The sequence below is a fragment of the Sciurus vulgaris genome (assembly GCF_902686455.1).
Source record: "Sciurus vulgaris genome assembly, chromosome: 6".
Classification (NCBI taxonomy): Eukaryota; Metazoa; Chordata; class Mammalia; order Rodentia; family Sciuridae; genus Sciurus; species Sciurus vulgaris.
The window spans coordinates 29,663,328-29,683,795 of NC_136466.1; the positions used below are offsets into that span (position 1 = coordinate 29,663,328).

The 20,468-nt window shown below is 47.7% G+C and overlaps 1 protein-coding gene across 2 annotated transcripts in view; it reads left to right on the plus strand.

Annotated features, from left to right (window-relative positions):
* The window catches only part of ANXA6 (annexin A6), a 52,042-nt gene that overhangs the window by 21,013 nt on the left and 10,561 nt on the right, over window positions 1-20,468 (plus strand). Inside the window, exons 7-21 of one of the 2 annotated variants that reach the window (XM_079144141.1) lie at window positions 371-450; window positions 2,524-2,580; window positions 3,347-3,440; window positions 3,556-3,651; window positions 4,955-5,013; window positions 6,027-6,149; window positions 7,209-7,267; window positions 8,543-8,621; window positions 10,602-10,683; window positions 11,673-11,767; window positions 12,640-12,753; window positions 12,875-12,965; window positions 13,711-13,790; window positions 14,280-14,333; window positions 19,952-19,969. In XM_079144141.1, coding sequence (XP_079000267.1) covers window positions 371-450; window positions 2,524-2,580; window positions 3,347-3,440; window positions 3,556-3,651; window positions 4,955-5,013; window positions 6,027-6,149; window positions 7,209-7,267; window positions 8,543-8,621; window positions 10,602-10,683; window positions 11,673-11,767; window positions 12,640-12,753; window positions 12,875-12,965; window positions 13,711-13,790; window positions 14,280-14,333; window positions 19,952-19,969 — 1,181 coding nt within the window. The remainder of the gene's footprint in view (window positions 1-370; window positions 451-2,523; window positions 2,581-3,346; window positions 3,441-3,555; window positions 3,652-4,954; window positions 5,014-6,026; window positions 6,150-7,208; window positions 7,268-8,542; window positions 8,622-10,601; window positions 10,684-11,672; window positions 11,768-12,639; window positions 12,754-12,874; window positions 12,966-13,710; window positions 13,791-14,279; window positions 14,334-19,951; window positions 19,970-20,468) is intronic. The other variant, XM_079144142.1, reaches the window with a different exon arrangement.

The following is a 20,468-nucleotide window of genomic DNA, read 5'->3' on the forward strand; positions in this document are numbered from 1 at the left end:
CAGGCTCACACAAGGCCTTGAAAGCCAAGGGGGAGATGATGTTTTATTCTGAATCCAGTGATGAGTAGGGTCTTTAAGACTGTTAATCTTGCCACTGTGGATTGGAAAGAACCAAAGAAAAGCTGTAACCACCATCCTTGAGAGATGGTGTTGTCCATGGTGGGATGTCTGGGAGGGACAGAGAGAAGTAGATAGATTTCATGTCCTGATGTCATAGAACCAATAACTGCAAATATACACATGGTGGCCATGTAGACTGGGTTTGGGATTTGTAACAAATAGCTAATCATTTTGGAGGCAGCAAGGGACCTTTATCCTGGATCACTGAAGCCTCTGGGGATGAGGCTAGATCTCGTGTTCCTTCCTGCAGCCTACGAGCGAGACCTGGAGTCGGACATCATCGGCGACACCTCTGGCCATTTCCAGAAGATGCTGGTGGTCCTGCTCCAGGTTAGTTCATGTTAGCCCCTCCCTGGAGCTCTCTCCCAGAGTGCAGGTTGAGGACCAGGGGCACCCTCCTCCAGGCTTCTCAGACAAGTGTCCTGCGAGGGGGGCTTTTTGGGGTAAGGTCCTTCTCTTGCACACTGCCTTCCTCACTGCCTACCGCATGACTGCCTCTATCTTCTAGAGCCTGAGATGGTTTCTCTGGCTCACCTGGGTGTGGAATCAGGGAGCCAAGGGGTCTGGGCCTTTTCTTCTGGCTTGCTCATGGCCCTTCGGAGACCCACACTTCCTTGGCACACACTCCTGTCTTGTGACCAGCATTCTCTCCCGTGAACTCCTTTCTCTGCTCTACACATCCTTCCTCCCCTCTCGGGGCCTCCCTCCTGCCACTGCTTCTCCAGCCATCACACATGCCCAGGATACCAGGAGGGACGTGGTGCTGCAGGGCCGCCTGGCTCTGCTGCCTTCTCCCAACCTGCCCGAGGAGTTCACCACAAGAGGACTCTAAGAAGGCCACACCACTGTCCATGGCTGAATTCAGTCTGCCACATTGGATTTTTGTTTCTTTTGTTTTCCCAGTGTTTAAAAAACAATCAGAATAACCAAACCAAAAAACCTTGAGTTAATTGCTGACATTCAAAAATAGGTTTTGAATAACCAGATTTCTAAGTTCTTTTGATTAATAGAAAATTCTGGCAATATCAGGCCTGCAGTGACTAGAAAATGTGTCTCCCCTGCGTGCTTCACTATATCATTTATCTCCCTGGCACCGTGGGGACAGGCAATGTGTCAAATTCAGCTCCAAGGACCAAACCTTTCTGAAGCCCCCTATATAAATCAAGCCACTACAGCTGGGCGCAGTGGTGCATTGTAGTCCCAGCTACTTGGGAGGCTGAAGAAAGGGGATCACAAGTTCCAGGCCAATTTGAGCAACTTAATGAGACCCTGTCTCAAAAAAAAATAATTTTTAAAAAATAATAATGAGCTGTACTAGTGGTATAGCACTTTGCCTAGCATGCATAAGGCCCTTGGTTCGCCCCTTGTGCCACAGAAATAAATAAATAAACAAAGCAAGCCACCACTTTGTCCCCTCTCTCCACTTCTCTCTTCCCCTTCCCTGATTTTCACTAATTCTTCCTAATTGACTTCTTCCCATTTCCATAATAACCCACACCCCATATTAACCAGCTGAGGATTTATCAGGAGTGGGAAAATATGACTTTTGCCCCATTTTCAAAGCTGATTTTTACTGGGGAGGAAATGCCCACTCCTGGATCTTGGCATCAGGGATTGTTGCCTCTTCAACATCTAACAAGTGGTAGCAGTGTGGCACAGATCTCAGGCATGCCAGCCACATTGCATGGTCAGTCCCAGAGAAAGCCCGGAGGGCGAGACACAGTATCAGAGGGAGAGGGGATGGAGCACAGCCCCGGCCAGGCCAATTGCAGATCTCTGCCCATGAGCACAAGGAGCTCAGTATGGTTTTCCCCTGTTCCCTTTGATTAGCTTCCTGTTTCTAAGCCTCCTGTATCAGATGGGGCATAGGGCTTGGGCAGAGCAATAGAAGCAACAAAAGGATGTGGTATTTTTGTAGCCTGCGAGTTCAGATCTTGGGGTTCAAGTCCCAAATCCTCATTGCTACGTTGGGTCTGGAAGCTCCTAATAATAAAATGCAAATGTGCAATCCCTTTGTCCCCCTGGTATCATTGTAGGGAGGTGCTGTGGGCAATGCCAAGTCCTGTGGCAGGGGCCATCCAGAGTTCAGAGCCTGTCTTCAGAACTCCCCTCAGTTTAAGGCTCTGTGCTTGCTTCCCTTAGGTTGGGGTCACCTGGAAGGACCTTGGTTGTTCTCAGGACTCTCCTGTTTGGTCACAGCCTGGGAGGGGGACCCTGTGATTCCCTGCAGCATAGATGCTGCTTTCTTGATCCACTGGCATCTGCTGTTTCTTCTGATCTAGTCACTGCTCCTGGATAACTCTGGACCACGAGGGTCCCCCAGCCTTCCCCGTCTCCACCGTCACCCAGGCCCCTCTCCTGGCTCTGGAGCATTTGAAATATATTTCTTGTCTCTCTGTCCAGGGAACCAGGGAGGAGGACGATGTAGTGAGCGAGGACTTGGTACAACAGGACGTCCAGGTAAACGGGCACTGATGAGGTCCCCAAGGCACAGCAAAGGAGCCTTGAGAGAGGGGAGAGGTCGGGGGTCCTGGGAAAGGCTGGAGGTGAAGTCATTTGTATCAAATACCATAAATACCTCAGCATTTGGCACTTTGTTGAAGAAAAGGTCTAAGTTATCTTTCAAAGGTATATAACATGTAAAACTCGTGGGATGCATTTTGAAGGTTTCATTGTTTATTCATTCATTTATTTCATGTTTATTGAAGTAAAACACCTACTGTGTGCTGGGCACTCTGCCAAGCCTTGGGTAATCACTAATGAACAAAATCAGACAGTACTGGGAAAGACGGGCTCATGTTGATCCCACAAACACCTTCTCTATCCATATACCATACTGCAGACATTTTAAGTACCCACCCTATGTCATTGTGAGTATAGGAACAGCTAAAGAGACTACTGTGACATTCTTGTTGGGAGGAGAGCAATGGTTAGGAGACAGATCGATGAGCAGATCATAATGCACAGTGATACAGAAGCCTTGAAGAGGGGAAAAGACCCCTGCAAGGACATCAGGAAGTACTTTGAGAAAGAATGGACCTTTAATCTGGGGCAAGAGGTTGAGTAGAAGCTTCCCCAGAAAGAAGGAAGGCCTCTAGGTTTATGCAGAGGTCCAAAGGCTACTAGTTACTGACATGTTCAGGGATCAGGAATAGTTCTGAATGGCTTGGCCAGTATGTCCTGTCCCCTCAGGTTTCTTCTTTAAGTCCCACCTCTTCCCCTTTAGGACCTGTATGAGGCAGGGGAACTGAAATGGGGAACAGATGAGGCCCAGTTCATTTACATCTTGGGAAATCGCAGCAAGCAGCATCTCCGATTGGGTAAGCTCCAGAGAAGACCTGCAGCTGCCCCCTACTGCAGTCTGCCCTTTTGAAATCCCTGTTTCTTCTCAGTGTGAGGGGACACTCTCAGACATCCTGTCTCTGTCTCACTCAGTGTTCGATGAGTATCTGAAGACCACGGGGAAGCCAATTGAAGCCAGCATCCGAGGGGAGCTGTCTGGGGACTTTGAGAAGCTAATGCTGGCCGTGGGTAGGTCATCATGGTATATTCCCAGGACCTTCGAGGGATTCTGGGATACCAGCCCAGGAGTGAGGCATGGAAAAGAGAAATTATATGGTAGTTGAGAAGGAGAAAAATGGATGAGCCATGGATTCTAAAGGTGTAGCCAGGGCAGCATGGCTGAGGCAGGAAAGGCAAACAAGTTGAATCTCAGGTACTGACCTCCAATACCAGAAGGAGAAAGTGCTGAGCTTTGGGTTGGGATAATGATAATCATGATCAGAGGCTTATGTGGAGGGTCTGCTGTACCACACACCACACTGAGTAGCCATGTCGTTATCTCCATTTCACTGATGAGGAAACTGATTCTCACAGAGGCTGAGTCAACAGGTAATTTGATAATGAATTCGAGATGCTCTGAAGATGGGATGCCAGGAGCTGACCGATCAATGATGGAGTCTAGATTCAAACCCAGGGCTTATAGCCAAGCATGGTGGTGCACACCTGTAATCCCAGTAGCTCAGGAAGCTGAGGCAGGAGGATCGCAAGTCCGAAGCCAGCCTCAGCCAGATAGCGAGACCCTAAGCAACTTAGCGAGACCCCATCTCAAAATAAAAAATAAAAAGGGTTGGGAATGTGGCTCAGTGATTAAGTGCCATAGGCTAAATTCCCAGTACCAAAAGAAAAAGCAGGGCTTCTCCCAAATTTGCTGTTGACCTGGGTGGGCAGGTAACTTACCGTGCTGGGCCTCACTTCCTCCATCTATTAAATGGGGGAGGGCAGATATGCTGCCTGACCCCAGTCATTTGCAAGTTTGACGTTCCAAGAGTCAGTGCAACTGAGTCAACAATAAACTGTGTTTGTATTCTGTGGAGGAGGCCTCATCTTCCACCCAGAGCTGCCCCCTCTAGCCCTGTGTGACATAGACAGGTTCTAGAACACTCTACCAGCAAAATCCAAAGTATTGGACTGCCAGTACCTTTCTGGTGTAGCAGAATCTAAAGAAGCACCTTTTCCACCTCCACCCCAGACTCTACCCACTGACCTGGCCCAGTTCCCTGTGAAACCTGAAAAGATAAGAAAGATGAAGTGGGCCTTTGAGATGAGCTACTCAGATTTCAACAGGCTCATTTCCTGATTTCTTTATCCCCTGAGTTTGTGATAAAGGCAAGTGGATCTGAGGTGCTCTGGGGCTAAGGGCTGTCAGGAGCCAGGGTTCTTCCTGCCTTTGAGCTAGGTGGCTCTTAAGTCAAGGAAAGCTAGAAGGGCTCAGGCCATCCCTTCTGCATTCTGAGGCAGCCAGAATAACTCTCCCTCTTCCTCCCTCTTCCAGTGAAATGTATCCGCAGCACCCCGGAGTATTTTGCTGAAAGGCTCTTCAAGGCCATGAAGGTGTGTGGTGGGTTGCTATAAACAAGGTTGAGGGAGGGGCCTCTGCTTACCCCGACAGGACTGTTGGAACTCTGGAAGTCTTTAACATCTACTGGCCAAAGAGAACCCTTCAGGGATCGGCCATGGGCCTGACTTGGTTATGGCACTCTGTCCCAGGTGAACTCCAGAGCCTGGGACAATACCTGCTCACGTATCCTGCCACTGGTATACCTGCCCTGACCTCACAATCGGTCATAGGGTACGGTGGCAGACAGCACCCAGTCCGTCCAGTTGTATGGGTCAGCAGCCCACACTTTTAAAAAATGGTGATTAACCAGAATGTTTATATGCAGTGTGCATAGGTAAGAACACTTAAAAACACTTTGGGAAACACTTTGACATCTTCTGCCAAGACTCCTTATGACCCAAGTCCCCTCTGGGTGTGTTCCTGAGAACAGTATTTCACAGGTTTTCACACATAGGACAGAGAAACCGAGGCTGTTTCCATGGCACACCAGAGTAAGTGAAGGCAGTCATGGGCTGCCAGAGGCCCAAGGCCCAGGAGCCAGGCTTTCCTGGCTCTGCTTGGCCAACCCAGACAGGACTGTCCACCATGCTCCATCTGCCAGTGCACTATAGTGAGGTTGGGCAGCTCAGTTCTGGAGAGATATTTGCCTGTATACATGCTCCTAAAGATGCTCACGACATTATCATCTGTATTAGGAAAAAATGGACTATGATCCCATGTCCATCCAGAGGAGCATGGAAATGTATTTGCAAATTTCCAAAATGTACACATCTAAGTGTATTACTTAGAGTTACAAAGTTATGGTAAAATTTTAAGGAAAATCAAGAATGAAAGTGATATAAGCAGGAAGAAGACAAGATTTATAAAAAGCAAGAAGGGATACACAGGGACCTTCAGAGGGAACATCAATGTCTGCCTTTTATTCTTTACTGGGACCGAAACTGGGGGCTGTCAGCACCATAACCTTCTCTCAAGACCCTGTTACTCAAACCTACTTGTCTTTCAGGGCCTGGGAACTCGCGACAACACCCTGATCCGAATCATGGTCACCCGGAGTGAGCTGGATATGCTTGACATTCGGGAGATCTTCCGGACCAAGTATGAGAAGTCCCTCTACAGCATGATCAAGGTCAGCAGACCTAATGGGGGTGAAGAGAGGAGCAGAGCGCTTCTGCCAAGACAGAGGGCTTAGGAACCACTACCTGGAGCAAAGGCACCATATGAGAAAGCTGGGAGTCTCTTGGAAATTCCAGGAGCCCGTGACCCTGGGCATTTTCAAGGGAACTCAAGTGTCAGGGATGCTTGTGAGAAGTGAGGCTGAAAAGGAAGGCAGAGGGGGATCTTGGAGGGCACGTGATTAGGTTTAAGATAAGGACTCTGCCCCAGAGGCAATGAGAATTCACAGTCACTAGAAGATGGGAGTCATTGAAGAACAAATCAGAGTTAATTGAGGAAGCCCTTGGCCATGGCCAGACGTTGCAGATGCCTGTGAGGTGTTCAGCTCATGAGCCTTCGTCAAGAGACAGATAAAAAATTGGGGGGGGGGGGGGTCTTTGTTTTGTTTTGTTTTGAGCAAAGTTTTATGATAACAGGGAACCAGATCCCACTTGTGTTCCTAAGTACGTTTCCAAATTTTGTGCAACGTTAAACCAGTGTCTTTACCCCAGTACTTCTCACAGCCTTTAATATTTTGAAGTTCTTTAAGAAGTCCCAGGCAGGATATAGAGTATGTCATCTTTATCAATATATGTATCTATCAGATATAGAGTTGACTTTTAGCATTTCCCAGTATTTTTGTTCATGGAACCCTAGTTCCATGAAATATTTCCCTTAGAAGGGCTGGATAGGGACTCATGGTGGTGTGCTAAGGCTCTCTCACACTGGCATCTGACAGCTAGAAATCTCCATTGTTGGAAGTATTTACACCACAGAAATTGGCAAATACCTTCCTTCCTTCCTACTTTTCTTTCTTTCTTTCTTCTTTTCTTTTCTTTTTCCCAGAGAGGCTTGTTTTTAAATATTGACCAGCACACCCTGTTAGGTGGTCCAGGACACCTCAACATTTTTTCATTCCGATGTGAATGCACGTGCAGCCCTCCACTCTTTGGGGCTATGCAGAACTTTCCCTTCTGTCTGAGAAGAACCCAGGGCTGGGTGAGAGGTCACCTTTATTTCTCTTTCTTCCCAGAATGACACCTCTGGCGAGTACAAGAAGGCTCTGCTGAAGCTGTGCGGGGGAGATGATGAGTAAGTGGCTCCTTGGGTCAGGCCGGAGGGAGTGGCCTGGGACTCTCCTGGCTTTCATCCCGGTGGATGAATTGGACCAGCTGGGGCTCCCTCTGAGCCAGGAGCACCATGCAGGTGAAAGGTGGCCTCTGTTGATAGCTGTTGTGCTTGTGGGTCTGGGTGAGGGTCTGTGTGTCTGAACGTGAATGTGGTCTCTCATCCGTGGAGATGTCTCTATTCTTGTGAACTTGGAAAGTGAATCTGGAGTTTGGACCAGGAATCAGAATATGGGGATCCATCCAGGTGCAGTGGTGCTCACCTGCAATCCCAGGTGAAAGGAGGGAGAGTGTTTTGGGTGGAAGAACTCAAATGTAGAAAGGCCTGGAGACAAGAAGGAACCACCTGGTTTGTTTATATAACTGAGTTCACACTTCTGTGGCACATTGAAGAGAAAAATGAAGCAGAGAGATGGGAAGGACCCAGGGCTTCGTCCTCTAATGTTAAGTTGGGCCTTGGCTTTACAAATTTGTAGAAAGAGAATTGTGGGTGCTCTGATTTTCCTTCTCTGAGGTCTTAAAGAATCAATTAAACATCTGGGCATGGTGGCACTTGCCTGTAATTCCAGCAATTTGTGAGGCTGAAGCAGGAGGATGGCAAATTCAAGGCCAGCCTGAGCAACACGTGAGACTTTGTCTCAGAATAGAAAATCAAAAGGGCTGGAGTGTAGCTCAATGATAGAGCACCCCTGGGTTCAATCCCCAGCATGCACTATACCCTCCCCAAAAAATATCCATTAAGGAAGGAAGGGATACAAGAGCCTCTGCTAACTTTGGTAAGTGCCATGGGGGCTGCTGATTTAAGGCATTGACTGACCCCTGATACATCAGAACTTAGCAGGAGATGTAAAGACACTATATCCCACCCCTTGGCCTTTGAGAGGACCAAGGGTTTTGAGGGTTTGAGACAGAAGTCACTTATGTTATTAAGAAGAAAGGGAAGGTCCAAGGAGTGGAAAAATCCTTCCCCACTTGGGCCTGTGGCCAAGAACGCTTCTAGAGAAGCCAGTGTTTCAGGGAGCTGGAGGGCAGCTCAAGAGAGGATGAAGATGCTCAGGAATGGAGGAAGGGCTCTGGCTGAAGAGAAAGTAAAGCCACAGGTGTGTGTGTGGGGGGGTGTGTGTGTATGTGTGTGTGTGTGTGTTGGTGTGAGTTGGTGTGTGTTGTGTGTGTGGAGCATTACCCATAATGACATTTCCTCCTTCCCCTCCTCGACCCTCCTCAACCCCCTCCATTCCAGTGCTGCTGGCCAGTTCTTCCCGGAGGCAGCGCAGGTGGCCTATCAGATGTGGGAACTTAGTGCAGTGTCCCGAGTAGAGGTCAGACCCTCCCCACCTCCTGCTTGACCTCTTGACCACCAGCTTCCACTCTTCTGCTTGCACCTTCCTGCTGCTCTGGTTGGCACCCAGCTGCCCCCTGGTGGCCAACCTGAGACAGATTCTCACAACTGCAGCTTTTTCTCCCTCGGAGTGATGAATTGGTGGGGGGACATTCTGGAGGGGCACCTGTGTCCTGCATTAACTTCTAACACACTGGGAAGTATTCTGGCCCACTCACTGCTAACAGGGCTTGCTCAGGCGGAGACCTGGCTGGTTCCATGGGGTTCCTGTCCCATCCTGGGTCCAGTAGCTGGGCTTCCCAGACATACACACCGAGAACAGATGGATCCCCTGGGTGCACTGAAGAAGTCGAGGCTGTGCTCTGAGCATCCTCAGACCTGGGTTCACAAAGGACAGGGATGAAAGGTTTCACAGAAGCACTTGGGACAAACCATTCCAGAGACCAGCAATGCTTGGCCCACACAAAAATTTGAAACCTTGGATTCTATCTGTTACTGGTTGTGCTACTTTTGGCAAGTACCCACCTCTCTCTGGGTCTTTGCATCTTTAAAATGAGAGTTAGACATGGCTGTCTTGGTGGCCTTAAGGGCTCTTGAGCTCTGCTGTTCTTGTTATAAGGCAAGAATATTGATGTAGATGATCTTAAGTTATACAAGAAAGACCTTTGTTTGGCAGGTTGGAGGGCCCTCCATGGCATTAAGAGACACTGAACCCCACAAAGTGGGAAAGTGACTCCTCTTCAGTTCCATCCACCTTTCTGATTATGTCAAAGAAATAGTCTCAGCTTGGTGCCAGCTGAGTCTCAGTGCTAATTGACTGTCCTTTTTCACAGAGTAAAGGGCTAAGTGCGGTGGCACATGCCTATAATCCCGGTGACCCAGGAGGCCAAGACAGGAGGATCCCAAGTTCCAGGCCAGTCTCAGCAACTTAGCAAGACCTTGTCTCAAAATATGAAAAGTAAAAAGGGCTGGGAATGTAACTCAGGAGTAAAGTGTCCTTGGGTTTAACCCCTTGTACGAAAACCAAAAAAGAATGGAGGGAGCTGGCTCTAAGTTCAGAGCTTTTGGCAAGCGATGATATCTTGTGAAATTTGGTCAGAGTTAATGTGTTTTTTGTTTTTATTACATTTTTATGGGTTATTGGCTTTTTATAACATGTGATACTGATTTCCTAATTTGTGATAGTAATATAAATTATTTTCATCCATTAATTCATTTAACAAATATCTCTTGATGCCTATTATTAGTCAGGCACTATCGTGGGCACAACAGGATATATCCAAGGACAAAGACAAAGTAGACAAAAATCCTTGCCCTTACGTGTATTCAAATGCACTTCAGAATTAATGGGTTGGGTCTGAGTAGCTCAGTGGTAGAACATGTGCATAGCATGTGGGAGACCCTGGGTTCCACCCCCAGCACCAAAACCAAGAACAAAACGAATGTGTTTAAGTAAAACCGAAAAGAAGTTGAATTAGGAAAAATATGAAGACTAACACAGGGTCTGTGCAGATGTAGAAAATAGTGTGAAGTTCACTTGGGAGCAACTGAAATTTGGGAAACTCTGTTATAATATTTCAGAACATTTTGGCTGCCTTTTTAGGGGCAGTGACCCTAATGGGCATCAGGGCCCTAGAGACAGGGTGGCATTCTGAAGGACTGGGGCCCCCCAATGGAGTAAGCAGCCGCAGGAAGCTGGGTCAGGGTGAGTCCTATAGTAGAAGCGGCTCCTTTTCCCTCAGCCAGCTCTTGCCCTGCTCCAGGCCTGAGACCGCCTCTCTCCTCTGTCTCTCTCAGCTCTGGTGCAGGGTCTGTCTGCTGTGCCTTCCCCCTGCCTCTTTCCCCAACGCTGCTTGGTTTGGAGCTCTCGTGGGGAAAGCTTCCCCTGTTCGCATGCTCCTCTCTTGGCCTGGCCCCGGGGCCTCTAGACACCTATTCATGCTCTTTCTGCTTCTCACAGCTAAAGGGAACTGTGCGCCCAGCAGATGACTTCAACCCTGACGCAGATGCCAAAGCCCTGCGGAAAGCCATGAAGGGAATTGGTAAGGAGCACATGAGGGGCAGGATTGGCCTCTCTGAGGGGCAGCAATGTGGCAGGTTTGGCAATGCGCTGGGCAGGACAGAGGGAGGGGACCTCCAGCTAGTGTCCATATAATGAGGAGGCCGAGTCTTCACCCTGCCGGGGAGCCTCCCGGCTCCTTCAGCGTAGGAAGGAAGGGCATGAGGGACACGAGGGTTTGATTGGAACTTGACAGGAGTCTTCCCTGACCAGGGTGCCCCCCAGGCCCTTGGGAGCAATATACTTGTTTGAAAGTATTAGGCCATAAAACCTGGATTTGTGCTCTGGATTTGTTGCTGACTCACGATGTGACTTAGTCAAGTCCTTCAACTGTTCTGGGTAAAATGAGGGCCATTGACCCTGTAGCTGAGGATCCCAGTCCTGGAATGAGAGCACCCCCTGCTGGTCAGCTCTTCCAGGCTGGCATTTGCCAGCTGTGGAAAGGGCCCACGGCACCCAGCTGGGCCTGTGCTCAGAAAGCCCAGCTGGGGACAGAGTAGCGGCTTTGGCTTCTATCATCTTTCTCCTCAACAGCAACTCTCAGGGGGCTTTGGGGTAAGTCCCCCTTTCCCAGGCCTCATTTCTGTTTGTCTCATGGGAATAACATCCGCCAAGCATACCTAGGTCTGTAAGACGATGGATGTAAAAATGCTTTGGAACATAGAGTCCTGTGCCAGATCTGAGGTTGATGGCACTGTCTGAGCCAAGATTAGAACACAGAGTCCCTGACTCCCGACCCAGTGCTTCCCCCCTCCTAGGTGTCCCTTTTTCTCAACCAGTGACATGACAAAAGGAAGCTGGGAGGAATCCAGGGGAAGTCAGTGGCCTGAGCCAGAGGCAAGGTGCCTGCAGGGGCTCAGGAGCACATGACTCGCTAGCCAGATTTCTCCCCAGATGGGGACCATCACTGGGGGGACATGGGGTAGCTGAGTCACAAGCCTTCCTCTGAGGCATGTGGCTTTGATGACTCAGGAACCGACGAAGACACCATCATTGATATCATCACACATCGCAGCAATGCCCAACGCCAGCAGATCCGGCAGACCTTCAAGTCTCACTTTGGCCGGGTAAGGGCCTCCTCCTGAACCCCAGGCCCCCCATCCACCTCCCCGAAGCTCACCTCCTGTCACGCTCAACTCTGCATGGTTGGGCACAAATGTCTTCTTGGCAATGGGACCTCATGTGGTCAGGTGATTTTGGAACATCTCCAGTACTGGGTTCGGGCTGCCACAGACACGCCTCTTGGTTCCCCAGTTCCTTGCTATCAGTGACAATTGTGCAAGATGGCACAGCAGAGGCAGAAGCTCAGCATGGGGCCAGGATCAGGGGTAGGAACTGTTTTCAGATGGTGCTTTAGGGGACTTGAAGTTCCTCTGTGCAGAGAGAGAGCTGGCATCAGGGCCCCAAGACTGAGTGTCAGTGATTACTGCACCTTGGTGGCACCTGGCCTAGACTGATGAGTTTCCCCCAGGATGGACGTGGTGTCCTGCAGCATTGCCTCCAAGGAGAGCAGGTCTGCCTCTTGGTTCTTTTTCTCCCACTCTCTTTGCTTTCATCTAAATAATAAATGCAAGCCAGGTACATTGGTTCATGCCTGTGATCCTAGCAATTCAGGAGGCTGAGCCAGGAGAATCACAAGTTTGAGGCCAGCCTGAGCAACTTGGCAAGACCCTTTATCAAAATAAAAACTAAAAGGGGCTAGGCATGTAGCTCAGGGTACAGCACCCTTGGGTTCAATCCCCAGTACCAAATAGATAGGTAGGTAGGTAGTTAGATAGATAGATAGATAGAGTGATCGATTCATTATCAGCAAAGACAGACAGGCTCCCATGACTTTCTCACAGGGAGATCGTGTCCTCATTTCCTATCTTCTCCCTGTCCTGGGTAATGTGTGAGTAAGTGTTGATGTTGTCATGACCTTGGCCCTGCCCCTTTGCAGGACTTGATGGCTGACCTGAAATCTGAGATTTCTGGAGACCTGGCGAGGCTGATTCTGGGGCTCATGATGCCACCGGCCCATTATGATGCCAAGCAGTTGAAGAAGGCCATGGAGGTATAGTGTGGACACCAAAGGGCTGGGGTCTAGTCTGCTGGGTCTGGTGGGGACACAGGTGGTCCTCCTAAGCCCAGAGGTCAGGACTGTGGCCAAGATGGTCTTTGCCTGGATGTTCCAGGGAGCTGGCACAGATGAAAAGGCTCTGATCGAAATCCTGGCCACTCGGAACAATGCTGAAATCCGGGCCATCAATGAGGCCTACAAGGAGGGTAAGTTTGGGGAACAGGGCCTAGTGCTGCTGGGAGGCAGGCAAGAGAAAGGCCAGGGCCCCTGCTCTCAACCTCAGCCTCCAGCTCCACCACAGCTCCAGCCTATCTCCTTTTTCTCAGTCCATGAGGCTTCCATAAGCCCTGTGGGTATGCCCAGCCCCCTGTCTGAAGAAAGACAGAGGTGTCCCAGTAGGACAAAGTCCTGGCAGTAGAAGAGAGTTTGGAAGGTTATGTGGTGCTGAGGATCAAATCCAGGGCCTCCTGCATGCTAGGCGAGCATTCTACCACTGAGCCACAACCCCAGGCCCCTATCTTCAAATTCTTAATGTTTATACAAGTGGCCCTGTATTTTCATTATGAAGAGCTGTAGACAGTTTTTCTCTTATAAACAGTTTTAAAATGGTAGAATTGTTGAGTAGTGTGTGATTTTTGAGTAGTGAGTGATGTGGTCAGAGTTGTGCTTTTGGGTCTAGAGAGAAAGAAAACAGGGAGAGTCTTTAGGAAGTTTTAAAGGAGAGAGGTGAGATACTTTGCGACCTCAACCAGAGTGTGGCAGAAGGGTGCAGAGGAGGGAGGGATTGATGGGAATACCAGTTGTCTGACAAAATCAACAGAAGGATGGCTGGAGGCCCCCAAGAGTTGACTACACACCCCTTCATCCCTGCCTCTCCCTGCCAACACTGTCCATGCCCAAGTTTGAATTTCTTGGCCAGCAGCTGCCCACACCCCCTTTTTCTGTTCTCAGACTATCACAAGTCCCTGGAGGATGCTCTGAGCTCAGACACATCTGGCCACTTTAAGAGGATCCTCATCTCTCTGGCCACGGTGAGTGGATTCATGGAGCCTGGGAGGAAGGGAAGCATCGCTGAGGGCAAGAGAGGATGTCTCCCCCTTGCCTTCGCAATGCCCCACCACCAACCCTGGTTGTTCACTTTTCGAAGCTGGCTTGGTGCCACCTTCTCCAGGCATCCCTCCTTAATGGCCATCAACCTGGCTTTTGGAACCCCCAGCTCACAGGACAAGGTCACATGGGTGACACTCTCTTGTGATGTTCCCTGGGAGCTTCCTGCACCATCTCTTGAACTCCTCATAATCTAAGTGCTGGATCCTCACTTACGGGCATTGAAAGCTCACTGTGTGAGGCATGGGTCTAAGTGCCACCACTGACCACCCTAGAAGGTGGTACTACTGTCCCTGTGCTACAGATAAGGACAATGGTTTGGGAAGGTGGAATGTGAGCAGGAACTAGGGGTGCTAAAGGACAGGAATGGGTGCATTTGAGGGGACTGACTTTTCTCACTGGTCCTTTTGCAGGGAAACCGTGAGGAAGGAGGAGAAGACCGAGATCAGGCCCGGGAAGATGCCCAGGTGAGACCCCAGGCCACCATTAGCTGAGCTTCCCTGAGAATCCCCTCAAAGTGATGTCTGGCCCTGGCAGTCTGGGAGTGGGGCAGGCTTCTGGCAGGGGCCAGCTGGTTTGATTGAGTTTAGATTCTGGGCCCCTCTACATCCACCCTTTAGGAGTGAGACTTTGAGGAGTTTCAGGATGAGATTTGAGAGTGGATGCTGGTCTTTATGGCATTTCCTATGTGAGTAGTAGGCTCCTCAGAATGGAAAGGGACTTACAGACCACCCTGATCAATCCTTTCAAGTTACAGGGCGAAAACAGAGGCCAGAGTAGGTGAATGACTTCTGAAGAAAGTCTCCCAGCAAACTAGTAGAATTGACCCAAAGGGAGCAGCTTATGATCTTGCAGGGAAAGAGACATGAGTGCTAAGTGTCTCCATTTATTATCTATAAAATGGGACCAAGATTAGAGAGTGTCCTGGGAGAAACCCAGGGCTAGCATCTCTATATCTCTATTGTGCTCCGTACACTCTGTTGTGTCTGAGCATGTATCCAGAGTGGCATATAATCAGCAGTACTCAATAAATATTTGTTGAATGATTATGGGGAGGGGTTCGTAAGGTCTCTTGGCTACTCAGCTTCTGCCCAGCTTCTTTGACTGGGAAGCTTAGATCTAGAAATGGCTTCTCAGAGAGGCTGGACAACCCCCAATTCATTTCCCCTAATGATTCCTAAGACTGCATTGTCCCTACTGAGGCAATCTGTGTTGTCCCCATTGACCGGGGTCTTGATCCCAGCATCCACTGGCCTGACCCAGAACCTAGCCCCAGTCTCTTCTGCCTGCCCCATCCACCCCGACAAAAGCTCTATGTCCCAAGGTTGGACAGAGACACCACAAACTGAAAATCCAGCCCCCTTATTTTATAGCCGATAGATAAAAAGTGGATTGAGAGTAAGAGCACCAACTTTTCCATTCCCAGCTGCACCCACAGATGTGTGGTCCATTACAACAGCATCTGAACTAGAAAATCCTTAGTGGTAACTCGACAAGTACAAAACTGAAAATGCAGTGATTAGAGAGCCTGCTCTATACTGAGCATGATGATGAACTCTTCTATGCTTGATTATGTTTCCTGTTTCTACTGGAGGAAAATGAAACTCCTGAACCTTTCCAAGGGTAGTTTCCAAGGGTAGTGGCATTGGTTTGATTCGAACTCAGTCTTGCCTGACTCCAAAGTCTAACCTTATTATCATTTAAAATCCGCTAGGACCCAGTCCAGAAATTTCCCCTGCAACTTACCAGTAAAACGGGTAGCTTTTGTCTAGTGGTCCAGGCCTTGCTTCGGAATACAGTTGTCAGGAGCTGCAGGCAGGGTTCCTGGCTCAAGTGTGGGATTTCGTTTATATTCTGAGTACATTATGGACTAGTTGGGAAATCCAGCCAGACACGAGCGTGGCTTGGTGTGATCACAATTTATTCACTCGTTCAACGGATGTTTATTAAGTATTACAATGAGAAGCTTCACTGTGCTGCGTGGGGGCTTTTGGTCTTAGCTCTCTCCCTGAATCCATCCCCCGTCCCAAAACTCAGCTTCCAGGGAATGCTTCTGCTTGGTGCCTGGTCTGCTTGTGAGCTTAAGCTTCCAATGGACACTAGCAGGGGGCTGTGGTAAACTTGCTGGCAACTGCTCTGCAGGAGAGAAAAGGAGAGAGAACCTGAGTGGAAGCAACCGAGACCCCTGAGCCAGAACCCTGCCTAACTCAGCTGCTTCTCCAGATTAGAGTGATAGTCCCTCATCTTAGCGTGAACCCATTTTCTTATAAATATAATTTTTTGTTTGTTTCATAAGTAATGCATATTCTTTTACAGAAACTAGAAAAAAGAAAACCTATAGCCTAATTGCATATATTATAATTGTTTTTCTGTGTATATATAAAAGTAGATCTATAACATTTAAAAATTAGTACTCTATGCATATTGCTGCATATATTTTAAAAATCAGCAACAGGGGCTGGGGAGATAGCTCAGTCGGTAGAGTGCTTGCCTTGTAAGTGCAAGGCCCTGGGTTCGATCCCCAGCACCCCAAAAAAAAAAAAAATCAGCAACAGTTAATGGCCAATACTATTCCATCTGAATCCACTGTACTTTATTTAACCAAGCCCTCTCCCTAGTAGCCAATACTGTTAACACACTCATGATCTTTCTCCTTAGAGTTCATTTCCAGAGACAGAATGGGAAAGCCAGAGCAAAATGTCTATAAAAAATCAAAGGCATTTGATAGACAGAACCAAGTTTACCCCTTGGAAAGATAAGGCACCCAGAAGTTCTTGGCTCTTTTTACTGCCTCCTCCCCAGCCTCTTCCTCTGCACATCTGGAGCAGCAGCAGGCTCTCAGAAGTCTGAGTCTATTATTAACAGAGTGACTGCTTGTCCAGTTTCCACCTTTCCCGCCATGGTGACTGTTCAGTAGCCTCCTCTTTCACTCTTGGTATTCTGGCTTGAGCAATAAGTAATGTAGATAACCTAATTATTATAGACCCACAGTGAAGAGAAGCAGTAGTTATTTTTAAATAATTGATCCCTAGATTTTTAAAATTTATTTATTTTTTTATTTTTTTATTTATGTATGTATTTATTTATTTTTAGTACTAGGGATTGAACCCAGGGGCACTTAGCCACTGAACTCATCCCCAGCATTTTTCTCTTTCTTTTCCTTTTCCCCCTTTTTTTTCCCCCTAAGACAGGGTCTTGTTAAGTTGCTTAGGGCCTTGCTAAGTTGCTAAGACTGGCTTTGAACTTGCAATCCTCCTGCTTCAGCCTGCCAAGCCACCAGGATTACAGATGTGCGCCACTGAGTCCAGCCAATCCCCAGATTTTTAAAAATATAACACCTTTATTAAAATATAGTTCAAATACCATGCCATTGACTCATTTAAAGTATACAATTCAGTGGACTTTACTATCTGCACGGACCTATACAGTCGTCACCACAATTGATTTAAAACATTTTGTCACCCCAGCAGAAGCCCTGTACCTATTGACAGTCACTCATTTCCTCCCACACCTGTAACCCTAGGATACCTCTAGTCTGCTTTCTGTCTCTAGATTTGCCTATTCTGGCCATTTCCGTCAGTAGAACCACACACCATGTGGCCCTGAGTGACTGTCTTCAGCTTAGCATGATGGTTTCAAGGGTGGTGCCCCCTGTAGCATGCGTCAGTGGCCGTTCCTTCCCACTGCCAAGCACTCTCTTGAGGAACCGCCCAGAGTAATTTTTGCATAAAGTAGCCGAGCTAAAAGGAAAAGCTTTCATGTAGAACAGTATTTTAGTAGAGGGTCTCACTCTTGAACCCAGGACCTTGTACATGCTAGACAAGCATTCTACCACTGAGCTACAGCCCCAGACCTTATCTTCATTTCAGTTTTGAAACAGGCACCTGTTAAGTGCTGACCTCCAACTCTCAATCCTCCTGCACCAGCCTCACCTCAGTCTCCCCAAGTAGCAGGGTTTGTAGGTGTCCCCCAACACCTGCCACCCACTACATTTTTTTGTATTTAGATATTATTGTCTTAAACGTGCCTTGAAAAAAATACATCTAGGGTTGTCTAACTTGAATAAATGAGAATAGTTAGCACTTTAGATTTTTTTTTTTTTTTTAAACACCACCTTCCTTCTTTTCTCTCTCTCTCTTTTTCTTGAGTAATACTAGGGTTTTTTGGTTTTGGGTTTTTTTTTTTTTTTTTTTTTTCTTCCAGTGCTCATACTAAAATTTTTTGATAAAATACATATAACATAAAATTAATTGTATTTATCATTTTTAAGGGTACAGTTCATTGATATCAAATACATTCACATTCCTGCACAACTGTTACCACCTTCCATCCCCAGAATGTTCTTCATTTTGCAAAACTGAAATCTAAACCCACTGAACAGTCACTCCCCATTTCCCCTTCCCCTGGCCCCTGGCAACCACCGTTCTACTTCCTGTCTGTGAATTTGCTTCATGTTAGTAGAATCATACAGTGTTTGTCCTTTTGTGGCTGGCTTCTTTCCCTTAGCACAATGTTCTCAAGATTTAACTAGATTGCTTTTGATACAGTTTTTAATACAGTATTTAAATACCAGAAGCTGTCCATCATCCTAGTAATCCTGACAAGTCCTGTTTGATGCTCATAAAAAGTGAAGTAATATATTCCCACAGTGGGAAAATGTAATCGTGACATTTCAGAATGAAAGAAAGTACTTAAGTTTTTCAAAGGGAACCACTCTCAATCGTATCTCGACTGTTTCTGATGTACTTCAAAGTAAGCAGGAAAGTGTTTGTTTTTTTTAATCTAGATAAAAGGAACACAGTTATACCCAATATGTGTACCCTTTTTTACATTTCTGTATAATTTAGATGGAAATTCCTTATTAGCACTATAGATCAATTTCATTCTTTTGTTATTTTTTCCCCCTTTCAGTACTGAGGGAATCCAGGGTCTTGCTCATGCAGCCCAGACTAATTTTATTTTTTTTTTTTTATTTATTTATTTTTTTTTAGTACTGGGACTAAACTCAGAGGCACTCCACTTCTGAGCTACAGCCCCAGCCCTTTTAATTTTTTATTTCAAGATAGGGTATCTTGCAAAGTTGCTGAGGCTGGCCTCAAACTTGAGTTCCTCTTGCCTCAGCCTCCCAAGTACTGGGATTACAGGCGTGCACCACTGCACCTGGCTCAGTCTCATTCTTTTTAAAAGTTGTGTGGATTGTTTCCCTTGATTGGCTAAACCACAGCCTGTTTCTCATTTTCCTCAATTGCAAAGAAGGCTGCAGTGAGCATCTTGTATTATGGGGTGGAAGACTTGCCAGTCCATCTCTGGGGCACACTCCTAGCAATGTTATGGCTCAACCAAAAGCCACATGCATTCCAACTTATGATAGACACTTTAACTTATGCAATTAAAAAAAAAAAAAAGAAGTTTTCCAAAGCATAAGACTCTTACCTTTAGAAAGATCAGAATTTCATTCTATCCAAGAGAATAGTCAGCAAAGAGTCAAGGAAGAAGGCAAAGGTGACATCATCTGGGTACACAAGGGCTGCCTGTTTTTGTTCCCAAGCACTCCTAGGCACAACTCACAACAGCCATGGAATGCTGTGCTGTGCAGTAAGAAGAATCCTGTGAAATGCCTTCTCCACCTTGCTGCTTGGCCATCACCCCCAGGCAAAGCACTCCCCAGGGGCCAGGGCCATCCTGTCGCCATGTGACAAGGGCTGACTCTGAACACGCCAATGGGTGCAGAGTACTTTGCACCTCTCGTGTTCCTTCTCAGTAGCTCTGCAGGAAGTGATGGGGTTTATTTCTCCCAATTTCTGATGGGCAAACCAAGACCTGGAGCCTGCTCTAGGTTACACTTCTGTCTTTCTCTTACCCCTGGGGGACACATTTTTAATTATTTTCAGGCCTAGCCCCATTTCGAGCTCTCGCCCCAACATCAGAGACCAGGCATTTCCCCTCCTGCCCCTCATAGTGGTCCCAGGGTTTCTTGGAGACCTCTGCCATTCCCCTGCCTCCCAGGAGCCCAAAGCCAACCTCTCCTGCCTCTCTGACTCTTGCCTTCCCCTCTCTCCCTCCTTTCTCTCCTCCCCGCTCTCAGGTGGCTGCTGAGATCTTGGTGAGTGTCCATTCTTCATTTGGATGTTAACAGCCTCTCAGTAAAGTCTGGCTGTGCTTTGGGGCTGGGCCGAGCGGGCAGAACTGGGCAGTGAGCTGGGGGTCTTGCTCCGCAGCTTCTCTCTCTCCCTTCAGGGCCCCTTGAGGACCCTGCTGGGAAAAGATGGGCCAGGCAAGTGTTTCCCCAACTTCACCTATTCACCTCTGGCACAATTTGGTCTACTTAGCCACCAGCTATGATTGTTTTCTTCAAATCCACTCGTTTGTTAATCTAAATGAGTTATTTTAAAGGAACTTAAGTGGAGGTAAATAGAACTATAGCCGACTAGAAGATAACTGTGGAAGCACATGTATGAGGTGTGTGAAAATGTCTGCCCTTGCCGGATGCAGTGGTGCACACCTGTAATCCCAGCAGCTTGGGAGGCTGAGGCAGGAAGATCACAAGTTCAAAGCCAGCCTCAGCAAAAGTGAGGTGCTAAGCAACTCAGTGAGACCCTGTC